The following is a 27,891-nucleotide window of genomic DNA, read 5'->3' on the forward strand; positions in this document are numbered from 1 at the left end:
ACTGCTTTCCGATCTTCCGGGTATATACCGAGAAGTGCAATCGCTGGATCGAATGGTAGCTCTATATCTAGTTTTCTAAGGAACTGCCAGACTGACTTCCAGAGTGGCTGAACCATTATACAGTCCCACCAACAATGAATAAGAGTTCCAATTTCTCCACATCCCCTCCAGCATTTGTAGTTTCCTGTTTGTTTAATGGCAGCCATTCTAACTGGTGTTAGATGGTATCTCATTGTGGTTTTAATTTGCATCTCTCTAATAGCTAGTGAAGCTGAACATTTTTTCATGTGTTTCTTGGCCATTTGTATTTCCTCTTCAGAGAACTGTCTTTTCATATCTTTTGCCCATTTTATAATTGGGGTGTCTGTACTATTGTCATTGAGTTGTAGGATTTCTTTGTATATGCAAGATATCAGTCTTTTGTCAGATACATGGTTTCCAAAAATTTTTTCCCATTGAGTTGGCTGCCTCTTTACCTTTTTGAGAAATTCCTTTGAGGTGCAGAAACTTCTAAGCTTGAGGAGTTCCCATTTATCTATTTTCTCTTTTGTTGCTTGTGCTTTGGGTGTAAAGTCTAGGAAGTGGCCGCCTAATACAAGGTCTTGAAGATGTTTTCCTACATTATCTTCTAGGAGTTTTATGGTACTTTCTTTTATATTGAGATCTTTGGTCCATTTTGAGTTAATTTTTGTGTAGGGGGTGAGGTAGGGGTCCTCTTTCATTCTTTTGGATATGGATATCCAACTCTCCCAGCCCCATTTGTTGAAAAGACCATTATGGCTCAGTTCAGTGACTTTGGGGGCCTTATCAAAGATCAGTCGGCCATAGATCTGAGGGTCTATCTCTGAATTCTCAATTCGATTCCATTGATCTATATGTCTATCTTTGTGCCAGTACCATGCTGTTTTGGCAACTGTGGCTTTATAATAAGCTTCAAAGTCAGGGAGTGTAAGTCCTCCCACTTCGTTTTTCTTTTTTAGAGTGTCTTTAGCAATTCGAGGCATCTTCCCTTTCCAAATAAATTTGATAACTAGCTTTTCCAAGTCTGCAAAGTAGGTTGTTGGAATTTTGATTGGGATTGCATTGAATCTGTAGATGAGTTTGGGTAGAATTGACATCTTAATGACATTTAGTCTTCCTATCCATGAACATGGAATATTTTTCCATCTTTTAAGGTCCCCTTCTATTTCTTTTAGTAGAGTTATGTAGTTTTCTTTGTATAGGTCTTTTACATCTTTGGTTAAGTTTATTCCTAGGTACTTGATTTTTTTAGTTGCTATTGAAAATGGTATCTTTTTCTTGAGTGTCTCTTCAGTTTGTTCATTTCTAGCATATAGAAACATTACTGACTTATGTGCATTAATCTTGTATCCTGCTACTTTGCTAAATTTGTTTATTAGCTCTAGTAGCTGTATCGTTGATTTCTCAGGGTTTTCTAGATATAAGATCATATCATCTGCAAACAATGACAGTTTTACTTCTTCTTTTCCAATTTGGATGCCTTTTATTTCTTTGTCTTGCTGGATTGCCCTGGCTAGCACTTCCAGCACAATGTTGAATAACAGTGGTGACAGCGGGCATCCTTGTCTTGTTCCTGATCTTAGAGGGAAGGCTTTCAGTCTCTCACCATTGAGTACTATGCTGGCTGTGGGTTTTTCATATATGCTCTTTATCATGTTGAGGAAGTTTCCTTCAATTCCTACCTTTTGAAGTGTTTTTATCAAAAAGGGATGTTGGATTTTGTCAAATGCTTTTTCAGCATCTATTGAGATGATCAATTGATTTTTCCCTTTCGAGTTTTTAATGTGTTGTAGTACATTGATTGTTTTTCTTATGTTGAACCATCCTTGCATGCCTGGAATGAACCCCACTTGGTCATGGTGTATGATTTTTTTAATGTGTCTTTGGATTCGATTTACAAGTATTTTGTTGAGGATTTTTGCATCTATATTCATTAGGGAGATTGGCCGGTAGTTTTCCTTTTTTGTAGCATCTTTGCCTGGTTTTGGTATTAGATTGATGTTAGCTTCATAAAATGAGTTAGATAGTGTTCCATTTTCTTCAATGTTTTGAAAGAGTTTGAGTAAGATTGGTGTCAGTTCTTTCTGGAAAGTTTGGTAGAATTCCCCTGTGAAGCCATCTGGCCCTGGGCATTTATTTGTGGGAAGATTTTTGATGACTGATTGGATCTCTTTGCTTGTGATGGGTTGGTTGAGGTCTTCTGTTTCTTCTCTGGTCAGTCTAGGTTGTTCATATGTTTCCAGGAAATTGTCCATTTCTTCTACATTGTCCAGTTTGTTGCCATACAGTTGTTCATAATATCCTCTTATAATTTTTTTAATTTCTTCAGGATCTGCAGTTATGTCACCTTTTTCATTCATTATTTTGTTTATATGGGTCTTCTCTCTTTTTGATTTTGTCAGTCTAGCTAGGGGCTTGTCAATCTTGTTGATCTTCTCAAAGAACCAACTTTTGGTGATATTTATCCTCTCTATTGTTTTTTTGTTCTCTATGTCATTTATTTCTGCTTTAATCCTTGTTATTTCTTTTCTTCTACTTGGTTTAGGATTGATTTGCTGTTCATTTTCTAGCTTCTTCAGTTGATCCATTAGTTCTTTGATTTTGGCTCTTTCTTCCTTTTTAATATATGCGTTTAGTGCTATAAATTTCCCCCTTAGCACTGCTTTTGCTGCATCCCATAGGTTTTGGTATGTTGTGTTCTCATTTTCATTCATCTCTATATATTTAGCAATTTCTCTTGCTATTTCTTCTTTAACCCACTGATTGTTTAGGAGTGTGTTGTTTAACCTCCAGGGTATTTGTGAATTTTCTAAGTCTCTGATGGTTATTGACTTCTAATTGTATTCCATTGTGGTCAGAGAATGTGCTTTGAATAATTTCAATCTTTTTAAATTTATTGAGGCTTGTTTTATGTCCCAGCATATGATCTATTCTGGAGAAAGTTCCGTGAGCACTAGAAAAGTATGTGTGTCCTGGTGATTTGGGATGTAATGTCCTGTATATGTCTGTTAAATCTAATTCATTTATCAGATTGTTTAGGTCTTCAATTTCCTTATTGGTCTTCTGTCTGGTTGATCTATCTATAGGAGAGAGTGATGTGTTGAAGTCTCCCACAATTATTGTGGAAACATCAATTGCTTCCTTTAGTTTTGCCAGTGTTTCTCTCATGTATTTTGTGGCACCTTGATTGGGTGCATAGACATTTACGATTGTTATTTCTTCTTGCTGAATTGCCCCTTTTATTAGTATGTAGTGGCCTTCTTTGTCTCTCAAAACATCCCTGCATTTGAAGTCTATTTTATCTGAGATTAATATTGCTACACCTGCTTTCTTTTGGCTGTAGCTTGCATGAAATATTTTTTTCCATCCTTTCACTTTCAGTTTCTTTGTGTCCCTGTGTCTAAGATGAGTCTCTTGTATGCAACATATTGATGGTTCATTTTTTTTGATCCATTCTGCGAATCTATATCTTTTAATTGGGGAGTTTAATCCATTTACATTCAACGTTATAACCGTGAAGGCATTTCTTGAATCGGCCATCTTATCCTTTGGTTTATGTTTGCCATATTTTTCCCTCTCTCTATTAATATCCTTTATTGTACCCATGCCGAATCTCTTTAGTACTGAACCTTTCTCCAAGTCTCTCTGTCCTGTCTTTGTTTCTCTGTCTGTAGGGCTCCTTTAGTATCTCCAGTAGGGCAGGTCTCTTGTTAGCAAATTCTCTCAGCATTTCTTTGTCTGTGAAAAATTTAAGCTCTCCCTCAAATTTGAAGGAGAGCTTTGCTGGATAAAGTATTCTTGGCTGGACATTTTTCTCACTCAGAATTTTAAATATATCGTGCCACTGCCTTCTCGCCTCCATGGTGGCTGCTGAGTAGTCACTACTTAGTCTTATGCTGTTTCCTTTGTATGTGGTGAATTGCTTTTCTCTTGCTGCTTTCAGAACTTGCTCCTTCTCTTCTGTGTTTGACAGTGTGATCAGTATATGTGTCGGAGTGGGTTTATTTGGATTTATTCTATTTGGAGTTCGCTGAGCATTTATGATTTGTGTATTTATGTTGTTTAGAAGATTTGGGAAGTTTTCCCCAACAATTTCTTTGAATACTCTTCCTAGACCTTTACCCTTTTCTTCCCCTTCTGGGACACCAATGAGTCTTATATTTGGACGTTTCATATTATCTATCATATCCCTGAGGTCCGTTTTGATTTTTTCAATTTTTTTCACCATACTTTCTTTTATGCTTTCATTTTCCATTCTGTCATCTTCCAGGTCACTGATTCGTTGTTCAACTTCCTCTAGTCTTGTACTATGAGTGTCCAGAATCTTTTTAATTTGGTCAACAGTTTCTTTAATTTCCATAAGATCATCCATTTTTTTATTTAGTCTTGCAATGTCTTCTTTTTTGCTGTTCTAGAGTCTTCTTGATTTCCTTTATATCCCGTACTATGGTCTCATTGTTCATCTTTAGTTCTTTGAGTAGCTGCTCTAGGTGCTGTGTCTCTTCTGGTCTTTTGATTTGGGTGCTTGGGCTTGGGTTATCCATATCGGCTGGTTTTTTCATATGCTTTATAATTTTCTGTTGTTTTTGGCCTCGTGGCATTTGCTGAACTTGATAGGGTTCTTTTAGGGTTTGTAGACCTATTGAAGTCCTTATCTCTAATTTATCAGATCTACAGCTTCGTGGAGTACACTTTCTCTAACTAACCAGCAGGTGGCATCCACGAGCCACCTGTTCTCCACAAGCCAGTTCTCCCCTGCTTAGCCTTTTTGGTGAGTGGGGGAGTGAGTCTTGTGGGGCCCAATTGGTGTACCAAGCTTGCGTGTGTAGTTGGTGTTGCCTGCCCTGTATGTGGGGCGTGTTTCTGGGCAGTCGGGGAGGGGAGGTGGACCTAACAATCAAATCTCCCTGGTGATCCTAGAGTTTTAAAGCTGCTGCAATAGTCTAATCCTTCAGTTCAGTCCTGTCACAGTTTGTCTCTGCCACTGACCCACAAGTCCTTGGTATTGGCGTATGGCTTCTGAGACTTGCAAGTGGGCCCCTCTTCCAGGCCGTGCACCCTGGGTCCTCTGTTGAGGGATGACTGTGCTATGTCACAGGTGAGTGCCATCCCCCAGGGCAGTTCTGGGCTGCTGGGCTGTGTAGGGAGGCTCCCAGTCTGCTGAAATGATGGCTGAATGGGGCTTTGTTAATTCACACTGCTCCACCTTCCCAACTCTGGGACAATCAGCTGAGGTTGCAGGGAAGGCTAATGTCCACGCCCAGTTTTGTGGTGTGTGCCTGTTATTTGAAGCACTTCCGTCACACTGGGTTGTGTGGGGCAGCTCTGGGCTATGGGGCTGGCGATGGGCAGGAGTGTTTCCTGTCCACCAGGATGATGGCTGTGAGCGGACACCCCCCTTTTCTTGGGAAGTTGTGGTGTTTAGTGAATTTTCTCAGCCACTGGATTATTGCCTTTTGTCTCAGAGCTCTCTTAGTTCTGCTCTTGATTTGATGTGCCCAAATTGAAAGTCTTTGAAGCTTTCTGTATTGGGCTTCTTAGAGTAATTGTTTTAGAAAAAGAAAAAAGTATTAAAAAAAAAAAAAAAAAAAAAAAGGGCTCTCCTCAGAGATCTAATGGGTTATTGAAATGCTAATAGACAAAGCAACCAGGGCCATTAAGGAAAGGTCCACAGGGCAGAGAGATCAGCTTTTCTTCGGGATTTGCATATGCGCCTCAAGGCCTGAGCTCCGCCCTTCCCCTTTCTGTGTTCACCAGAACTCCAAAAATCCTCTGCTTTTATTTTGGAGTTTTTCGTGTTGTTTTTTTTTCTCTATGCCTGTCTCCTCTCTGCTGGGCTGGCTGCTCTCAGATTCTCTGGTGTCTGGTCTCAGTCTATCTATGGTTGGAGTTTGGATCAGTAGAATGAGTTTCCGATAAGGGCTGCCACTGCAGTTCTCCCTTCTCCTTCCCGGAGCTGACAGCCCCTCCTCCCTCGGGACTGAGCCTGGCAGGGAGGGGCGCGGGTCCCCTGGCCGCAAAAACTTACAGATTTCGCTGATCTCAGCAGTTCGACATTTTCATGAGTGTTGTATGAAGTATGCCCAAAGACAGATTGCTCTGTGGTGTCCAGTCCACGCAGTTCCTGGCTTTCTACCTACTTTCCTGGAGGAGTAACTAAAACATACAGCTCACCAGTCTGCCATCTTGCCCCGCCTCCCCTATTGCTACTTTACATGATTGGAGAATGTACAAAAATGTTCATTAAAAATGCAGTATTTATTTTAAAAATACAGTATAGCTTTACTGAAAACTTTGGAAAAGAGGGAAAAAATGGATCCCATAAACCCATCAACAGAAACCAACATCAGTTGTTGGTTTTTTGTGTTGTATTCCCTTTGTTTCTTGGACTCAACTGTACATGCTTATCAAAGTTTTCCATAGAGGGTGCAGAATTTTCTGTTGAGTTTTTCATTAAGAAATCACATAAAAATTTTGTTAGTATGTAGTATTTTTTTTTTTTGTTTTTTTTTCCACAAATAACACACAGTATATAGTTTTTATAAAAAAAGCATCATTTAATGGCTGTCTAACGTAGCATTCATTGATAAACAATAGTTTACCTAACCATTTCCCTGTTGTTGAGCTGAATGTCATCTTTACTGAGGAGTTGCTGCTGTTGGTTTTTAAGTTGTTGGGTGACTCAAGAGAACAGCAGTGATTGTGAATTCTGCCCTTGAAGTGTTTTGCAGAGCAGGAGAGTTGATTTTAGGCAAAACAATGCCAGAGAGGTAATATGTGTAAGCACATTTTATTTGGTGGTGTCTGATTTTCTTTTTATAGCTTGTTACTGGCAAAATGATTAAATGGGACAAATTTGTAACGTGCCAGCAGTCGGGCACTAGTAGGAAATCAATACGTGTTCATGTCTGAAATAAGGCCCCAAACATTTTAGAAGTTCAAATAATGCCTGATCCAGAGTAGGTGTTCAGTCAATATCAATGAATAAATTGACAATACTGAACATTTACTGAGAACTTAACTTGCTCCAGGAGTTCTGGAGTTCTAAGTAATTGGCATGGATTATCTCATTTAATTGCTCAAGCACTTTCCAAGGCAGGTTCCCTCTCACCCCATTTCACAGATGGGAAAACAGATTCTGAAATGTTCTCCGAGAGGGGCCATGTGGCTGGGCAGGAGGGAGTCAGGATTTGCATAGCTGTCAGATCCCAGCATCAGTCTGCTCAGCCCCTGCCCCATATGCTACCAGTGACTGTGTAGCCAGGGCCCTGCGGAACCTGTTAACAGAATGAAATAAAAGACCAGCTTGGGTCCATTCTGTTCTTCATTTAAAGCCCTCAACAGTTGGTTGCTGGCCACTGGCATACAGAAATTGTGCAGTGAATTAGGTGAAACCTGATTTAGGTAAACAGGAGTTTATGATAAGCAGGCTGCCTCTCCCCACACACCGTGTCACGGCAGACATCCCCAGTCAATTGCAGCCCCCTTTCTCACTGAACAGGGAGACCTCACGCAGCCTCTTTCCACAGTGCTCCAGGAGCCCCAATCCTACAGCTCATTGGCACTTCCACCTGAGATGAGGTTGGGTGGTCACTGATGGCCCCAGCATTTTCCTGCATCTTTTTCTTAAGTTTTATAGTTTCTCAAGCTTGCATAGTTAATGACAGCTTTCCCACTGATGCATTTTTCTTTTCTTCCTTTATTTCCATCTAGGTATATTTTCTTTGGGGACATGCAAAGGATATTATCCAGTCTTTCAAAACACTTGAAAGGTAAAAAGAGTGGGTCATTGCTTTAAATGTCAAATTTGGCATTTGTTTGAAACACACAAAACTTGTCACTACCATCTTGCCTTGAGTTATAAAAACTGAGACCAACTCTCTGCTTTGTCCCGAAATGTAAAGCACTTACTCCTGACCCAGAGAAGTCTTTCCGCCTTTGATCCCTTCCTGGAGATAGCTGTTGCAGTAGGATGATGTGGATCTGACTTTCATCTTTTCATCTTAGACACTTCTCCCCTCTGATGCTCAGTATCCGTGTCTGTAAAATGGTGATAATAACATAGCCCACCTCCGAGGATGCTTCGAGGTCAAGGGCATAAAGTACGTGGCCTGTGCCTGGGACATAAGAACTCCATAAAAGTGCTGGGTTTTTTTTTTACTATCTCCATCCACCTTTCTCTCCAGGTAACTGTAAGGATCAAAGGAAAGAATCTATATGATAATGGACGGAATTATATCAATGGACAAAGGATTATCATGTTAGAAAGCTCTATGTGCATACATATGGATGAATCAAGGGGTCAGTGTTTGCTATATAGAAAGACCCCCTCATCTTATGAAATATCAACGAGGAACAGAAAACTTACCCAATGCCATTTGAAATGACAATTGGCATTTAAAAGATCGATTTATGTGTGACTACTGAATTGAACTATTTCAATAGACCCTTATATAGAAATAAATTTTATCAACCTCATTATGCAAAAAGGATCAACTTCAGCAAACATTTAGGCATTTATTGAGCACCTACTGCATGCAAGGTTTGCTGCTAGGCCCTGTTGGAGATATCCAGTGATGACAAACTGTGGTATCCTGGGCTGTGTGAGTGGCGCCCCTTGGAGTTGTGCACTGGAAAGCCTGTGTTACCCCCTGTGCAGCCCCAAGTGCTGGTCTTGGCAATGACCTCTGACCCTAGTATCATTAATGAGAGAAGCCACATCTCCTGCTGGGGGAGGAGCAAAGGAGGGAGTGGTGTGGTGTGCTCCGTTCAGGGGAGGGGAATGGACAGATGAGGTCAAATAGGTGCCTCAGGGACAAATGAGGTCCAGAACCCCAAGGACCCAACAAAGACACCTTTAATCATCCCTTAGAGCTGGACAAAGACTTTCACATCCATCGTCACATTTAATCCACTAGTGAGCTCTGTGAGAGTTACTGTTCTTAGCTGCATGAATAGACGAGGCAACAGGCTCCCTCAGTGTAAGATACCTGCCCAAGGTCACAGAGTGGGAGCGGCAGGCCTGAGATTTCGGTCCCTGACCCCTCATCGTGTTTCATATGCTGGGCAGTGAGGGGTAGGGGTGTGTTCCCTGCTTGTCCATCTACCCATGAGACTGAGAGCTGCCTTGCAGCATGAGGGTGAAACCTGCTGTTTTTGTTAGGGCATGGTTTTTTTGTTTTTTGTTTTTAATTCAATTTTATGGAGATATATTCACATACCATACAATCATCCAAAGTGTACAATCAGTTATTCACAGTACCATCATAAAGTTGTGCATTCATCACCCCAATCTATTTTTGAACACTTTTCTTGAACCAGAAAAAATGAAAATAAGTATAAAAAATAAAAGTAAAGAAGAACACCCAAATCATTCCACCCCCACCCTATTTTTTTCATTTAGTTTCTGTCCCCATTTCCTACTCATCCATCCATACACTGGATAAAGGGAGTACGATCCACAAGGTTTTCCCAATCTCACTGTCACTCCCTGTAAGCTACATTGTTAAACAATCGACTTCAAGAGTCAAGGCTACTGGGTTATAGTTTGATAGTTTCAGGTATTTACTTCTAGCTATTCCAGTGCATTAAAACCTAAAAAGGGCTATCCATATATTACGTAAGAATGTCTACCAGAGTGACCTCCTGACTCCATTTGAAATCTCTCAGTCACTGAAACTATTTCATTTCATTTCGCACAGGCATGGGTTTTGTTTTATCCACTCCACATTGAATTATCTTTAATCATTGTACTTTTTTTTTCTGATAAAATTTGTAAGGATACAGTAGAATTGAAAAATCACCATAATCTCACTACCCATGACTGTGAACATTTTGGTACATTTCCTTCTAGTCTTTGTTCGATGACTAGGTATATCATTTTTTGTTTTTAAAGTTGTGGCCTTGTTCCTCTTGCTCTGCTTTTTCCTGTCATTTTGTTGGTAACATTTCCCCCATCAGCATTTTTCTACAATATGATTTTTACTGATAGCATAGTGTCTCATTACCATAGTCTATTTAACTAATACCCAATTGTTGGACATTGAATTTGTCTGAAAATTTTTGTTGTTACCATAAATAGTGCTATGATGAGCATCTTCAGTCAAAAATATTTTTGAATACCTCTGATTATTTCCTTGGGTTAAATTCCTAGAAGTAGAATTGCTGGGATGAAGAGCTAGATGTTTTCAATTTGAGCAGCTTTTCCATGCCTAGAAATTCCTGGCTGAATCATATTAACTCTACCGTTTATAAAGCACTTTCTTTTATATGTATTACTAACGAAATCCTCTCTCACAAGATCCCTGTCCATTAGGGACAATAGATATTATCATGTTCCCCATTCATAGATGAGGAAACTGAGGTTCAGAGAAGTGAAGCAAATGTTAGAAGAGACAAAGAAGGTCATTGTGTATTGTTAAATGGGTCAATTCACCAAGAGGATGTAACTGTAAACATATATGCACCTAACAACAGACCCCAAAACAGAAAGCAGACACTGACAGAATTGAAGGAAAAAATAGACAGTTTTACAATAATAGTTGGCGACTCCAATAAACCACTTTCAGTGTTGGATAGAACATTCAGAGAGATTTATAAGGAAACAGAGGACTTGAACAACGGTATAAGCCAACTACATCTAAAAACATTTATTTAGAAAGCTTCATTCAATATGAGGCTCAGAAAAGTGAAGTGAATGTGCAGGGTCAGGAAACTCCCTGGGTGGAACTTGGGTGTTGACTTTAATACATTGCAATTTTCCCTTCATCGTGGAGGTGGCAGTGACCAGCTGGATTTTCTGGGTGAAAGTCTTTCTGTTTGCTTTAGTGTGATTTATTTAATTCTAGCCTTGGGACTTTTGGGCCTAAGTCCCTCCAAGCAGAAAAGGGTCCTTCTCTTAGTCTTCCAGATCTGCTCTGTCCAATACAGCAGCTGCTAGCCACATGTGGCTACTGAGCACTTGAACTGTGCCTAGTGCACACTGAGATGGACTGTAAGTATAAATACAGTCGGAATTTTGGAGACTAGAATAAAAGAATATAAGATATCTCAATAATTTTTTTAATTGATTTTATGTTGACACAATATTATATTGTATGTATTGGGTTTAACACAATATTATTAAAATTCATTTCACCTGTTCCTTTTTATTTTTAAAAAATGTAGTTACTAGGAAAATTAAAATTCCCTATGTGGCTTGCATCTATGTCTTGCATTATCTTTTTGGAGAGCACTGCTCTAGGCCTTCAGTACAGAAGTTGCCTCCAGGATCTTTGGACTCAGAGGGTCTGGGCCCTAATGCTGCCTCGGCCACTTACACTGAGTGGCTGGAAATGGTCTCTCTCCAGCTCCGGGCTCATTTTCCTAGGCTGGATGGTGAGTGGCTTGAACCAGATCAGATTTAGCTTGATTTCATCTGCAGATATGTTTTGTTTGTAAAGCAGAGTGTTTAACATTTTCAAATCACTTTCCGATTTTAGATTTAGACTTTGTTCCAGTTTGCTAATGCTGCCATTATGCAAAATACCAGAAATGGATTGGCTTTTATAAAGTGGATTTATTAGGTTACAGATTTACAGTTCTAAGGCCATAGAAGTGTCCAGACTAGGGCATCAATAAGAGGACACCTTCACTGAAGAATGGCTGATGGCATCTGGAACACCTCTGTCAGCTGGGAAAGCATGTGGCTGGCATCTGCTGATCCTTTGCTCCCGGGTTGTGTTTCAAAATGGCTTTGTCCAAGATGTCTCTGGGCTTCTGTTTTCACTCCTCTCTCTCAGCTCCTGTGCATCCTTGCTTCTTTCTCCCAGGGCATTTCTCTCTAAGCATCTGGGGGTCCTCTCTTATCTTCTCCAGGGCAAATTCTGGGCTTCGTCTCTTAGCTTAGCATCACGAAATGTCCTTCTGTCTGCATCTCCAAGCCTCTCCAAGCGTCAGCACCTGTGTCGGCTCTTGAACTCTCTTAAATACTCCAGGGAACCAACCAAGACCCACCCTGAATGGGCGGGGCCCATATCTCCATGGAAATAACCCAGTCAAAGGTCTCACCCGCAGTTGGGTTACATCTCCATGGAAACAATCAAAAGTGTCCTCCCTAATCAAGAGACTAATAAGTCTGCCCCACAAGATTGCATCAAAGAACATGGCTTTTCTGGGGGACACAATATATCCAAACCGGCACAGACTTCTCTAGAAATGATGGAGGATTTGGCAATCCCAAATGCACAGGGCAACAAAGGCTAGAGCTGAGTCTGGGTTGCTCCCTCTAGATGGGGGCTGTCCCTTCAGTTTGCTACCGTCCCCACCACTCCATAATTACTTACTCCAGATCCCTTTTATTCATTGGCGTTTCCTGTCAGGCCATGGAGGCTTCTGAACTTGCCACTTATGGGGTAACTCTTTCTTCAGTTCTTTCAAGCCAATATTCCATTGTTCCATGTTTTCAGTATGCAAAGGAAGTTTTCACCTGAGCTGCAAATTTTCCCTACTGGTTTGAGTCCTTTTCTTTCCCCAAGGGTGAGGTTTATAGGGACAGTAATTCTGAAAGCAGGGCTAGAAACAAATTGTGATCAGAAATGGCTCACGGAAGCCTTCCCTTTATTGTGGTCTGGGATTAGCAGATCCAAGCATGAGAGAGGCAGCTTGGCATGGGGAAATGACGTCTGCCCTTTGAAGGACAATTTCCAGATCAGACCGACAGGAGCTGCCAGCTCACCTGAAGATGGCATTGTGGAGCAGACTGCCTCCGAGGGCGGCACCAGCTCTACCTCCTTGGGCTCAGTGGGCTCTGGGATTGGACAAACCACTAAACCAGGAAAGAGAAAAGAAGAAAGGGGAGCTGTGCACATTAGGAGCAAAAGAAAAGCCAGCCGGTCTGAGGCAAACAGCATTGTCTGTGTTTATCAAAGGCGCTGTACAATACCTGCAGATGCCGTGTGGAAGGCTGGCTTTTTCCCTGGGTGAGGGAGAGGCAGACAGGCAGGCAAACACCTAACTCAAACACCCTGGGAGTCTGCTTCCTTCTCCAGCTGTGCCTGCAGGTTACGCAGCTGCTAAAGGAGGCCAGGGTTCAAATGAGGAAAGGTTTTGTAGGAGCCCCACAGGGGCCAGCTGGGGTTAAAACCTAGGGGAGAGGCAGGGTCAGGGTTGAGGATGCAGTGAAAGGTTTTTTCCTTTAGGCAGATAATGGGCTAGCACACTGTTAGTGATGGAGGGGGCATGCTTCTTCTGGGTCTCTGCTTTCCCATTTAGGAGCAGTCAGTCCCCAAAAGGTTGTCAGGAATGCCTCTCTCAAATCCCGAGGTATTTGCTGCACCTGCTGCAGGCATGGCACAGTGTTCATCACCCTGGAAGCTCCCTGATGTCAATATGTTTTAAATTTGTCCACCTGGGGAGACTTTGGAGCTTTGAAACAGGGTCTGACCCAACTGGAGCTACGTTTACCACAGAACTCTCCCTTTTTCTCCAGAGTTCAGTGTTCACCTTCTGCTTCCTCTCCTTTCCTGCTTTCTCCTTTGTCAGGAGGCAGCATGGCATAGAGACAAGAGCAGGGCTCTGGAATCAGAAAAGGATAGCTCTGCCACTTACTAATTCTTCAAATCCCTGTTTGGCTACTTACATATGTATGACCTTGGGCTAGTTCTGGAACCTATCAGAGGCTCCAGCAGCTCAACATTGGCATCACAGAGTGGGCTTTCTGTTTCTACTCTGCCATTCAGCCCATGCTGATTGCCTCATGGTCACAATACAGCTGCCACGACTCTAGCCTTCACATCCACAGTCAAGGCAGATTAAAGGGGTTGGGGAGGACAGTAAGTAGGTTCCTCTCATTCTTACCCCTTTAATCCAGAAAGCAAATGCCTTCCCAGTAGTACCCAGCTGTGCTGGTTTGGATATATTATGTCCCCCAGAAAAAGCCATGTTCTTTAATGCAGTCTTGTGGGGGCAGATGTATTAGTGTTGATTAGGTTGGAACCTTTTGAGTGACTGTTTCCATGGAGATGTGATTCACCCAACTGTAGGTGATAATGCTGATTGAATTATTTCCATGGAAGTGTGGCCTTGCCCATTCAGCATGGGTCTTGATTAGTTTACTGGGGTCCTTTAAAAAGAGCCACACAGGCCCAGATGCTCACTGATGGTGACACTTGGAGATGCTTGGAGATGCAGACACAAGAATGTTGGCTAAGAGATGAAGCTCAGAGTTTGCCCCGGGATATGCTAAACAGGAACCCCAGGCACTTAGAGAGAAACATCCTGGGAGAAAGAACCAAGAACACACAGGAGCTGAGAGAGGAACTGGAACACAACCCGGGATCAGCAGACATCAGCCATGTGCCTTCCAGCTAATAGGTTTTCTGGACACCACCGGCATTTCTTCAGTGAAGGTATCCTTTTGTGGATGCTTTAGTTTGGACACTTTTATGGTCTTAAGAACTGTAAATTTTTAACTTAGTAAATCTCCTTTATAAAAGCCAATCCATTTCTGGTATTTTGCATAACAGCAGCATTAGCAAACTGGAACACCAGCAGTCTCCACCTCATATCTCACTGGCCAGAATGCAGCAACTCTCTGGCTTGTCTCGGTGTCTTTAGTGGTAGGTAGCAAAGCAGAGGGGAGTTGGACAATGGTCATTGGGTTGGCCAAACAACAGTAAAACTGTACCCACTTTCTATATTTCCAATGTCGCCCTTCCCTCATTGCTCTGTCCTCTCCTCTCCTCTTCCCTTCTGGAAGGTATTGAAAGGGTTTGGTGAACGGTAGGGTTGGTGTTGACTTCTTTTAGTAAGATTCAGTTCCTATAGCCCTGCTTCCAAGACCCAATTTCTTTATTGTCCCGTAGACAACGGCTGAGTCCTGGTAGGTTCAAAATTTAAACGCTAAGACTGTGGTTTTGGAAGGTCCGATGGACCTGCCCCTCCCAGCCAATCGAGGAGACTCATCCAGAGCCTGAGCTGCCAGGTTAAACCAGACTCATGGCCAAGAGGGAGGCGTGTGTGTGTGTGTGAGTGTGTGTTATGTATGCATGTGTGCGCAAATGTACTCTGTCTCACCCCATGGGGCTTGACGCTTTCCCACGGCCTCCCTGTGAACAGCTCACAAACTGGGTCCTTGTGTTTTTCAGGTTTGGGTTGATCCACTCAGTGTTCACGAACCTGCTGCTGTGGGCCAACAGCGTCCTGAATGAGTCAAAGCACCAGCTCAACGAGCACAAGGAGCGGCTCATCACTCTGGGCTTTGGGAACATAACCATAAGTGAGTGGGGGAGCTGCCCTTCCGCCATGTTGGAACCCCTTGGGCATATCCAGGAGGGGGAGGGGAAGGTGCTAACAAATTGCAGGGTCCTGCAGACTCAGCATCAGCCGGACAATCCTCTATTGTTGAAAATCTTACAGAACTGCCTAAGTCTCTCAAACTACCTCTGTAAGTAGAGTGTGTGCTGAGCATAATGAAAGGTTGCTGCAATGATTCGGGGACTTGTAAGACCCAAGGGTTATTATCATTTGATTACCATTTCTTATGGTCCAGTTTGGTAATGAAATGAATGTCTTTGTTTTCAACCATGGGAGACTGTTGTTTTATTTTTGGTTTTGTTTTTAATTAAGCCCCTCTTACCAGTTCTTTCTACTAAACATATAGTTCTAAAAAATTCACAGAGGTCTAATGGTAGGTTGTGGTTAATTGGTCTTAGTTCATTTGGAGGTTTTATTTAACTGTACTTGGTTTATAATTTTGTCCTGCATTTATTCCCCCTGGATCCTATTTGAGAGCCTGTGGCTCTACTCTTTATATTTTTGCCCCAAGATCTTTAGTGTTTATGATCTATTGCACTTTATTTGGATGCTTGGGTTGAGAGGAATGTGGGCCATGCACTGGGAACTTGATGTCCCATGTTTGGATCTTCCCATCACTTAACCAGCTGTGTGACCTTTGGAGAACTTTCACGCCCTCTGAGCCTCCCTTTTCTCATTTGTAAAATAAGGGCACTTGAACTTGACTTTCAAAGGTCCCTTCCAGCTTCGACACGCTACAATTCTAGTCTCACTGTGCACCCTCAGGCCAGTCATGGGGCAGCTTTGAACCCCATTTTCCTTTCCCTGGGGTGGGGATGATGAAGTCAGGGGACAAACGCTCTGTTTCTTCACCACCCCAACCGTAGCCCACTCTTGGGAAGGTCACTCCCCTCTTTGGGCCTCCATTTCCTCGCTGGGGATCAAGAACAATAACAATGACAACAACCGAAATGAACATTTAGTGAGCATTTGCTGAGTGCCTGCCACTTTCTAGATTTTTCACATGGCTCATTTAATTCTTGCACCTGTGCTCCGAGGCAGGCAATGCCTCCTTGCAGGGATGAGGCCACCAAGCCACAGAGAAGTTAAGTAACTAGTCCAAGTTCGCACAGCTGGTGAGTGATTGAGCCAGGATTCAAACCCTGATGGCTCCAGGGCCCTCTGTGAAAACGTGCGATTAGATGACTCGACTTTAAACTCCTCTTCCAACTCTTAACATTCCATTGATCTGGCCTTCTCCTGATTCTTCCTCTGTCTTCTGCATGGCACTGAGTGAAGTTATGGATGGTGGCGAAATTCCTTATGAATGGAAAATTTCACGGTGTTCTAAAAAACTTTCCATCTGATGTTAAAAGTAGCACATGCATATCATAAATTAAAACAATGACAAAAGCATAAAGAAAATACTCACCATATCTCTTACCCCAAAATATGGTTAAATGCTGGTAATAATTGAGTATTTCCTTGTAGGGTGTCCCTTTCCCTCCCTCCGTCCCTCCCTCCATCCCTCTGTCCTTCCGTCCCTCCTTCCTTCCGTCCCTCCTTCCTTCCGTCCCTCCTTCCCTCCCTCCCTGCTTTTCAATCTTATTTTGGACTACAACTTACAATAAGAAATAGGTTTTACATTGCAACACTTGTGTGTGTGTGTGTGTGTGTGTTGTGAAACAATGCTTAATTACTTAACCTTACTATATTAGAGACTCTCTCAAATTTCCCTCCCGTTTGAGTTCATTCTGTAAAAAAATGTTGTTTGCTACCTTCTAAACTGGGTTGTGACCTACATTTAAAAAGATTCTGAGTATAAAACATGTTCTTGCTTTTTTCCACTTGTCATTGTAACATGCTTATTTTCCTATATCATTTAACTAAACCATAATTTTAATTTTAATGGTCATCGTGTGGCTTACTGAAACTTACTTAACAATTTCCAGATTGGATATTGAAGAGTTTCTCTCTCTCTCTCTCTCTCCCTCTCTCTCTCTCTCTCTCCCCCTCCCTCCCTCTCTCTCTTTCTTTCTCTCTCTTTCACACACACACACACACACACACACACACACAATTTTACCTAATGCTTTGATTACATTTTTTGACTTGTCTCTTAGTGTTGGTTGTAATTATGTTTCAGAGACTATACCTTTATCCTTTTCAAGGCTTCTGTTACATAATTTTTTGTTAACACTGCTAGCATTTTCCCTGTGTTCTGTTTTCCTAATGCTGCTGGATTGCAAAACACCAGAAATGGATTGGCTTTTATAAAGGGTGTTTATTTGGTTACAAAGTTACAGTCTTAAGGCCATAAAGTGTCCAAGGTAACACATCAACAACAGGTTACCTTCACTGAAGGATGGCCGATGGCATCCAGTAAACCTCTGTTAGTGTGGAAGGCATGTGGCTGGTGTCTCCTTTCTCCCAGGTTTAGTTTCAAAATGGCATTCTCCAAAATGTTGCTCTTGGGGCGTTTTATCCTCTCTTAGCTGCAGCTTCTCTTCAAAACGTCACTTTCAGTTGCTCTGAGTCCTTCTGTCTGTGAACTCCTTTATAGGACTCCAGTGATCCAATTAACACCCACCCTGAATGGGCGGGGTAACACCTCCATGGAAATTATCCCATCAAACCGTTCACTCACAGTTGATTGAGTCACATCTCCATGGAAACACTCAAAGGATTCCAATCTAATCAACACTAATACAACTGCCTCCACAAGACTGCATCAAAGAATATGGCTTGTGGCAGGACATATATCAAAACTAGCATACCCTTCTTGTAAAGTGGCTCTTCATATTATTAACAAGTTGCTTGCAGAATGGTAATGCAAACATACACTCCCACCATTGGTGTTCAAAGATGCTTGTCTTGTACACACTTGCTACCATGGAGTATTCTTAGGAAGAAAGTCTTTGCTGTTTAGAAGAGGCATTTTCCCCCCAACAAAGTTTTTTAAAAATAACTTAAAAATCACACATGTAAATCATATTCATACAGAAAATTTAAAAATGCAAAGAAGCAAAATCTATAAAAAAATAAAAATCACCTGCTATTTTCCTGCCCAGAGTAACTATCATTAACATTTTAGTTTATGTCCTTCTAGATATTTCTGTGTCTATCTGTTTATTTATCATCATCATGTATCTGTTGTTTTTCTATCTATCATCTATCTAACCGTATGTCTCCATTTATCTATTTATCTGTCTGTGTATCGTTCATCTATCACCTATCTAATTTATCATCTCTATCATCTATTTATCTGTCTGATTTATTTTCATTATCTGTCTATATATCTACTCATTATCACCTATCATCTATATATCTATTATTTACAAAAATGGAGTCATACTCTATATCCTCTTAAGCAATCTGCTTTTTGTTGTTCAATAATATCTTGTGAACACCTTTATATGTTGTGCCAGTTTGAATGTATTATGTCCCCTTAAATGCCATTATCTTTGATGTAATCTTGTGTGGGCAGACCTATCAGTGTTAATTAGATTGTAATTCTTTGAGTGTTTCCATGGAGATGCACTCCACTCAACTGTGGGTGATGACTCTGATTGGATAATTTCCATGGAGGTGCTGGCCCACCCATTCAGGGTGGATCTGAATTAAATCATTGGAGCCATGTAAATGAGCTGACAAACAGAAGGAACTCAGTGCAGCTGTGAGTGACATTTTGAAGAGGAGCCAAGAGGGACACTTTGAAGAAAGCACAGGAGCTGCAGATGAGAGACAGTTTGAAGATGGCCGTTGAAAGCAGACTTTTGCTCTGGAGAACCTAAAACAGGACAAATGCCCCAGGAGCAACTACAAGTGACATTTTTGAGGAACTGCAGCCTAGAGAGGAACGTCCAGGGGGAAAGCCATTTTGAGACCAGAACTTTGGAGCAGATGCCAACCACATGCCTTCCCAGCTGACAGAGGTTTTCCGGACACCATTGGCCATCCTGCAGTGAAGGCACCCGATTGCTGATGCGTTACCTTGGACACTTTATGGCCTTAAGACTGTAATTGTGTAACCAAATAAACCCCCTTTATAAAAGCCAATCCATCTCTGGTGTTTTGCATTCTGGCAGCATTAGCAAACTAGAATATATGTTAATAAGTAAGTTTCTAGAATACCATTTCTAATAATAGCTGCATAATATTCTAATGTATGGATAAAATATGATTTATGTAATTGACGCTCTTTTGGAAATACTTATGACTGCCAGTTTAACCATGATATTAAACTTGATAATGAACTTTGAAATTAAGATTTAAATTAGGTGACTCCACAGTAGAGATGTTTCTCGGTGCTCCCCCACTTCTCCCCTGCACATGCTAACTGCCCTCCCCTGTGATCTACCCCTCCCAGTTTTAGATGACCACACGCCTCAGTGTAACTGCACGCCCCCAGCCCTCTGCTCCACCATCTCGCAAGGAATCTACTATCTGTACCCCTTCAACATAGAGTACCAGATCCTGGCTTCCATGATGCTCTACGTCCTGTGGAAGAACATCGGACGCCACGTTGAGATCCATCAGCATCAGAAGATACACTTCAAGCTTAACGGGGTCACGGTGGGCTCGGCCCTGGGCCTGGCGGCGCTGGCTGCCACCATCGGGGTTGTGGCTGTCTACCTGATTCAGATCGGCCGCTCCAAAACCAAGAGCGAGTCGGCCCTTGTCATGTTCTACCTGTACGCCATCACCTTGCTCGTGGCCATGGGGGGCGCAGGGCTGGTGGGGACCTGGATTTACAGGCTGGATGAGCAATCCCTCGACGAGTCCAAAAACCCGGCCCGCAAACTGGATGCAGACCTCTTGGTGGGCACTGCCTCGGGCTCCTGGCTCATCTCCTGGGGCTCCATCTTGGCCATGCTCTGTGCTCAAGCCAGCCCTGCCTACACCTGGTTCAACCTGCCCTACTCCATCCTGGGCATCGTCGAGAAGTACATCCAGAACCTCTTCATTATCGAGTCCATCCACCGGGAGCCGGAGAAGTGCTCCGAGGACATCCGGACTCTCCGGGTGGTCACGGTGTGCGGTGGCAACACGATGCCCCTTGCTGCCCCCAACCTCAAGGGCGGGGGTGTGGCTGGGGATGGGGCGCCCAGGGGCAGGGAGACGGCGCATGTGCTCAATGGAGACATGCGTCCTATAGAAGGCAGCGGCAAGGAGGGAGAGCAGAGGGGCCGCGAGGGGGCCCCAGACCTGGCCTGCCATCCCCGTTTCTTACAGGGCAACACCAAGAGAAGAGTCCTGAGGAACATTGCGGCCTTTTTGTTCCTCTGCAATATCTCGGTAATCGGCATCGTTATTTATTTATCTTTAAATTGATCTATTTTTCCTTGCCTTTTCAAATAAGGTATATAGGCAGCTGGTAATAAGAGTCCTTTAAGTGTAAAAATGGGGACTGGAATGTAGAGATCTATTCTATGAGCCCACTTACTGAGTACCCACTGTGTGCCAGGGGCTGGGCTGGGCAGACAATTAAACGTGAGAAGCATCCATCTCTTTCCTCGTAAAGGTTGGACAGAAACAAGGAAAAAATATACAATGAGTATGGCAAGTGCTGGGACAGGGGTCTGTGGAAGATGTAATAGGAGCATGGATCCAGGGAGGGACTTTGATGAGTAGGCGATGCTTGAGGTGAGCCTTGCTATCAATTAAGGGTGTGGGAAATAGAAAACATGGCCATTGGTACCTTAAGTCTTAAGTTTTTGATTTTCTCAAGAATTGTGGAGGCTGGTTGCTCTGGGTTGGCCTGGCAGCTGCCCATGGCATTAAGGATCCAGGCACTGTTCACATTTCCACTCTGCCATCCTTGGTGTTGTGGCTCATTGCCACATGGTCATAAGATGGCTGCTGCAGCACCGGGCATTGCATCAGGGTTCAATACAAGAAGAAAGAGGGAAGGACTGGTGGCAGCAGAATTCTACTTAAGTCTCACTGGTGAGAGCCATGTCACATGGCCACTCTGCAAGGGAGGAGAAGGTGGTAGGGCCGGTCACTCAATGTTGTCTGCCTTGGCCTCAAGGAGTGGTTGGAAGTTCACCAGGTGGTCCAGGCAGGGACAAGCATTTCCGGAGGAGAGTGCATGACTTATAAAGACACAGAGGCAAGAAGACACTGTGGCATATTTGGGGGCAGCAAGTGGTTTAGCACAAAGTATGTACATGAGACGCTGAGAAGCAGGGTGGAAAATAGGACCGAGGGTCCAGTGAGATGGGGTCTGGCTTGGGCTCTATGCTGAGGGCAAGGAAGGATGCTCTCAGACTGGTGCTTTGGGTGATCACTCTAGCAGCAGCGTGCGGGGAGGATGGAGAGGAGGAGGCCAGAGGCAGGGAGAGCAGAACCCAGGCCACTGCAGCCGCCAAGGTGGAAAAGGAGGGACTAGAGAGCAGAAAGAGGAATGAAAAGCACTGTGTGTTGTTGGGATTTTTCTAGAGACACCTAGAAGAAGGGTAGTGGGGTTTGGCAAAAAGGAGGGGAAGCAGCCCATGGCACCACGGAGACCTCTGTAGGGACCATGGCCGGTGAAATGGGGGGAGGGGACCCCAGACCAGGGAGGTGTGGCGCCTGCCCACTGTTGGCGAGTAGAGTCAGCTTTCCACTCCCAGCCTCCATGTGGTTGAGTCTGCTGAGTGTTTCCCCTCAGCTTGTGGGCTTTATTATTACTATATTATTGAGGTGAAATTCACATAAGATTAACCATTTAAAAATGAACAAGTCAGTGCACTTCATACTTTCACAATGCTGTGTGACCACCCAAACATTTTCATCACCCCCAAAGGAAGTCCCCTACCCGTTAAGCTGTCACTCCCCATTCCCTTCCCCACCCCAGCCCCCGGCAGCCTCCAATCTGTTTTCTGTCTCTAGATTTACCCACTTTGGATATTTCATATGAGTGGAATCATACAACATGTGGTCCTCTATGTCTGGCTTCTTCAACTTAGCGCAATGTTTTCAAGGCTCATCCATGTAGTAACATGCTTCGGTGCATCTTTCCTTGTTATGGCTGAGTAACGTTCCAAGGCATGGCCATACCACAATTTGTTTACCCACTGATCTGTTGATGGACATTTGGGTTGTTTCAGCTTGTATGCTTTTGAACCTCCTCCCCCTGGTTTTGGTTGGCGTGTACCCAGGGGATGCAATTTTTTATATTACCCGAAGGCCATAAAACCGGCCCCAATGAAGCCAGAAAGACATGTGTCTGCCAACCAAATCTGGATTCTTGCTTTGGATCACAGGGGCCTCAGTTCCACTCCCAAAAGGCAGACAGTTATGAGAAGCTCTGAAGGGAGAAGGGTTCAGAGAGTGTGGCTCTGGGCAAACCCTCTTCTTTTATTTAATAGAATTTACTGGGCCCCTGCTGTGGGCCAGGAACTGTGTCAGGAGCTGAGGGCACAGCAGTGAAGAAGTGAGTTAAGCAGTGAGGTGGGAGAGCTAGATATTAGCAGTTAAGGCGGGTGTTGAGCTCACATTCGTATGAAGCCAGGATTCGCCCCAGCACTCCCCTAAAGCACACGGTTTTGTACGTGCCCTGGGATATGAACATGTGTCTTTCTAGCAAGTTCTGAAAAGACACATGTCCCTTCTGCTTCTTTGGCTGAAACACTTGCCTTGCCTTTCTGGACCAGCATGTTCCAAAATAGCCCTGCTCGAAAGGCCAGAATCAAAGCAGTGAGGTGGGGTGCTCCTATCATGGTACCCACGTGGCAATGAGGCTGTTGGACCCGGAAGCCAGGGCCAGGGCTCAGGCTGATGGGAGCTCCGTTTCACCTCCATCTCTGTGCTGCAGCCCCGTGGTGGCCCCACACTCTGTGCACACAGATCCCTGGGGAGCCAGCCCGGGGCGGACAACGTCATGGGATGACGCCTCAAGGTGCCTCAAGCTCTCCAGGCCCGGAGCCTTGAAACCCTGTGGTTGATTCCATGTCGAGTCAAAGTCGCTGGGGAGGGAACAGTCTTGCTGTTCTCAGGTACCAGGAGCCAGTACAGAGGCTCTGCTGGGGGGTGGGGGGCTGGGTGCACTTCCAGGTGGGGCAATCAGCCGGTGGTGGCGTGATGGCCAGGTAAACTGAGACGCAGGTAGAAATGTTGAATGTCCACGACACGTTGCACTGGAGACAATAAAAGAAGGGTGTGATGACAGATGTTTAGGGAACTATGGTGACCTTGGGTAGAGTTAAAACTGGGGAGTGACCGGCATAGATGTTAAGGAACCAATGTGCATCAGCTACCTGGAGCTGCGTAAGAAATTGCCCCACAACTTAGGGACGTGACAAACATTCATTATGCCGCCGTGTCTGTGGGTCAGGGCTCCAGGTGTGGCTCAGCCGAGGCCTCTGCCGATCGCACAGGTTGTGGCCAAGCCATGGGGTGGGCCGCAGTCATCTCGAGGCTGGATTGGGGTGGGGGTTGCTTCCAAGCTCACTCACATGGCTGTTGGCAGGACTCAGTTCTCTGTGGGGTACTGGGTGGAGGGGCCCTCGGTGCCCTGTCACATGGCCTTTCCACAGTGTGGTGGCCGGCTTTCCTAAGAGCGAGCAAGTGGAGCAAGACGGAAGCCAGTGTGCTTTGGGGACCTAACCTTGGACGTGACACCCCACAACTTTTGCCACCTCCTGTCCATTGGAAGTGGGTCACCAGGTGCAGTCCCCACCCAAGGTGAAGAGAACCCACAAGGTGTGTCTTCCAGGGGGCCTGGTCATTGGGGTCACCTGAGAGGCTGCCTACCACGCCATGGAAGTGGGGAAAGTTGAACGAGGGTGTGGAGTGAAAAGCAAAGCAGGCTTTGGATGGAGCCCAGAGGAGCCCTGGAAATTTAAGGGGTGCAAAGGGTGAGGAACAGGGACAGAGAGATGGAGGGGGGTGGGGCAGTGATTAGCAGGTAGGTTCCATGGACAATAAAAATAATAGGTTCATTGCTTTAGGTTTTGTCAACTAAGTTCTCATGTTATTGTCCTAACAGCCCTTTGGGACAGGTGTCAGCATTCCCATCTTGCAGACGAGGAAACTGAGGCTGGGGGAGTTAAACTAGTCATCAAGTGTCTGAATCCAATGCATGGGTCCCTCCCCTGGCTCAGCAGGGATGAGGGCGGGGCCTGGGCCTGCGTCTCCGAGATGCATCTCCAAGCACCAGTGTTGGTTCTTGAGCAGCTCTAAAGGCAACCAAGTGGCTGGGGCCTCTCGGGTGTTCTGCAGTGGCCGGGGAGCTGGGCCAACAAAGTTGTTATGGCGGGCGGTGAGCAGCAACGGTTAAACAGCTTTGAACAGTGAAGGGTGAGACAGCACCAGGTAAACAGTGATGCCCTGACCTAGGGGGCTGGGGTGTGTCCCCCGCACAGGCGTTTGGAAAGGGCACTGAACTTAGGGGTGGAAGACACAGGTGCAGAGCCAGCCCCGGCACCTGCTGCCTTGTTGCCTCGCTGGCCCTGTGCAGACAAGCTGACGTCACAGTCACAGGGAGCCCAGAGGTTCTGTTGATGACCCGTGTGATCTTGGGAGAATTACTTTTCCACACGGAGCCGCAGGCTGTCCATCTGTGAAATGGGGATCCCTGCAGATCCTCCGTTCCCTTATCTTCACAAAGCCCTTACTGTGTGCTGGGTCCCGGGCCTCCAGCCTGCTCTCAGAACCCACTGGACATGGGGGAGACTGGCAGTGATAAGAAACAAAAACACAGGGGACTGTGGGAACACAGAAGGAGTCCTGTCCCAGCTTGTTAGATCCAGGAAGGCTTCCTGGAAGGGGTGGTATCTTAGGACTTGGAAGAAAGTAGGATTTAGTGGAGGAAGAAAGGTGGGGAGCTCCTGACAGAGAAAGCAGCAGGAGCAAAGCCCTGAAGACTTAGGAGAGCAAGGTGCCTTTGGGGGCTGCTGACTGGGGAGGCTGGAGTGAGGGACGCAAGGAGGGGAATATGGAGAAGTAGACGGGGGCCAGATCCCTGAGGGAATTTGGATTTTCTCCTGCGGCATTTGAAGCCACTGGTGCATTATAAGCAGGAGGGCAATGAGGTCAGATGCAGGCTTTATAAAGAACATTTTCCCAGCCGCATGGAGTCTAGATTGGAGGCACCCAGTGGAGGGGTGGAGTCATCTGGAGACCATTGTCACAGTGCAGGTGGGGGATCCTGAGGCCCAGACAAGGTGAGGGCTGTAGGGATGGAGGGAGGTGGACAGTTTCAAAAGTGTTCATTCAGGCTGATTACCTGGGGGGTGGGTGGGAGAGAAGGAACATGGTGGGGTCAGTGGAGTTGGTGGGCTCCAAGGAGAGGAGAAACGCTGAGTAGGGACAGGAGGTCTTCTCACCACGACAGGTGTGGCCCTCTGGCTCTCCGTGAGTCAAGGTCAACTCACCTGGTGCCTGGGATCTGTGTGGGCCCTCCCAGGTGGTTGGAGGCCCCCAGCACTGGAGCTGTGGGAGTGGTGGTGGAAAGGACCCACGCCCGAGAAGACTGTCTCCTCTTCTCTCGTAGCTCTGGATACCACCTGCCTTTGGCTGCCGCCCAGAGTATGACAACGGATTGGAGGAAATCGTCTTTGGCTTTGAACCTTGGATAATTGTGGTCAACCTGGCGATGCCTTTCTCCATTTTCTACCGAATGCACGCAGCTGCCTCCCTCTTTGAGGTCTATTGTAAGATATAGACGTGGGTCCATAGAAAAGACGGAGGAGCCAGCTAACAAGAGAGTCCATTGGAGCCACCTGGGGACGGCCAGGTTGGGCAAATATTGCCTTAAAGTAGGAGAACGGCTGCTCTTTGTCTGCGATAATAGTGTTTCCTGTGGTTTGGAATTGGCCATCACTCTTGTTGAAGGTAAACAAGTTAGATCAAAATTGGTCACGTGGCTGTGATCTGTCCTTCGTTAGTTAATTCTCATCAAGCGCCAATTATTGTCTCCTTCTAAAATGATGGCCTCTGTTTTGGAAGAATGTGATCCTAGGTTGGAAAAAAAAATGATCCAGTTTGTTTTTCATAAAAGGCATTTTCTATTTGTTGTTTATCCTATTACTATGTTCACCTTTTTCTTGTAGTAATCGTCCTTCAGTTCCATCCTTCCCAGAACAGAGAAATATAGAATGGGTACAGTCACGTTTGGTTTATATTGTAATTTCTAAATATATTTAATTTTTGAACGTTATTTTTATCATCTCGAAGGAAATGTGTGTATGGATCAATGTAAAAAGAATATATTTCTTACCTGAAATTTTAGCAGTTTTGTTTGCGATCATTTTGAAGCTTTTTAAAAATAAATGTTACCCTTTTCTCTCCCACTATGAATTAATACATGTTTATTGTAGAAAATTTGGAAATTTTGGAAGAAGCGAGGGAAAAATTCACCTACCATGCCATTGTTCAATTAATCACTTTTTAACAACTTGTATTTCCTCTAGCCATTATTGGTGCCTAAAATTCTTTTTATTTTTGTCATTGTTGTTATACCTGCTTGTTATGATGTGGCATATTCAATTCTGGACCAAGTTTCAGTTTTTCACTTAACAACGATGTAAACATTTCCTCCAAGGATTTATACATTCTTGGTAAATATTTTAATACTATATTATATTCTGTCAAGTGAATGTATCACCATTAACTTAGTTTCCTATTGTTGGGTGTTGAGTTTTCTTTTATAAATGACTTTCCAAAAAACAACTGTATTTGTAAAACATTTCCTATATTTAGAATTGGCTAGTCCAAAGGTTGTAAATATTTTAAAGGCTCTTGAGGAATATTGACACGTGGGGACCTTTGCATATAATCTCTTTGCAACTATTGTTTAATCATAATAAAACTAGTTTACTTACCTGTAAATACTCATGAGACTATCTTTTCATTTTAATTTTTTTTTAACAGCACTGGCTGTCATTTTATATGACTAAAATATGTTAATTTTAGAAAAATTTAAAAATGGGCAAATGTTCTGAAAACAAGGGAAAACATTACCTATAATACCGTTCATCTAGAAAAGTGGTTCTCAGCTGTGTGTGTGTGTGTGTGTGTGTGTGTGTGTGTGTGTCCCACCCCGGGGACATCTGGCAATGTCTGGAGACGTTTCTGATTGCTACAATTATGGGAGATGATACTGGCATAACCTTGCAAATGCCCAGGGCAGCCCCCACAGCAAGAATTAGCCAGCCCCCAAATGTCAACAGGGCCGAGGGCTGAGAAACTATGATCTGGAGGCAAGCATTGTTCATTTTTGATACCTATCAAGATATTATATACAATGTATAATTGCATATAAATAGGATTATTTTTATATCTATGGAACTTGTATGTAACTTGCTCTTTTTCTTTTAATACATCAGAGGGCTTCTGAACTATTTTAGGGTCCCTTTGGTGTTGATTCTCACACTTTTGTAGGCATAAGAATCCCCTGGGGACCTTGATAAGCTTCCTGCTCTCCCAGCCAGAGTCCAGATTTGGTGGTCTGGGGCGGGGCCCAGGAATCTGCATGCTAATAAGCATCTCAGCTGGTGCAGCTCCCTTTTGGAAGCATCTCCTCAGGGCCATGGACGCCAAGTTTCCTTGACATTGTAGATTCTTCTACAGGATGATTTTGGGTGGCTTCAGAGTATGTTCTGTAGCTGG

General features: G+C 44.1%; 1 protein-coding gene across 1 annotated transcript in view; it reads left to right on the plus strand.

The window, feature by feature from the left end:
* The window catches only part of OTOP1 (otopetrin 1), a 60,235-nt gene extending 33,369 nt beyond the window's left edge, over positions 1-26,866 (plus strand). Inside the window, exons 3-6 of the mRNA XM_037828894.1 lie at positions 7,735-7,793; positions 15,147-15,277; positions 19,664-20,592; positions 25,775-26,866. Coding sequence (XP_037684822.1) covers positions 7,735-7,793; positions 15,147-15,277; positions 19,664-20,592; positions 25,775-25,945 — 1,290 coding nt within the window. The 3' untranslated portion in view covers positions 25,946-26,866. The remainder of the gene's footprint in view (positions 1-7,734; positions 7,794-15,146; positions 15,278-19,663; positions 20,593-25,774) is intronic.
* The last annotated feature ends 1,025 nt before the right edge of the window (positions 26,867-27,891 follow it).

This window comes from Choloepus didactylus, chromosome 3 (assembly GCF_015220235.1).
Source record: "Choloepus didactylus isolate mChoDid1 chromosome 3, mChoDid1.pri, whole genome shotgun sequence".
Lineage (NCBI taxonomy): Eukaryota > Metazoa > Chordata > Mammalia > Pilosa > Megalonychidae > Choloepus > Choloepus didactylus.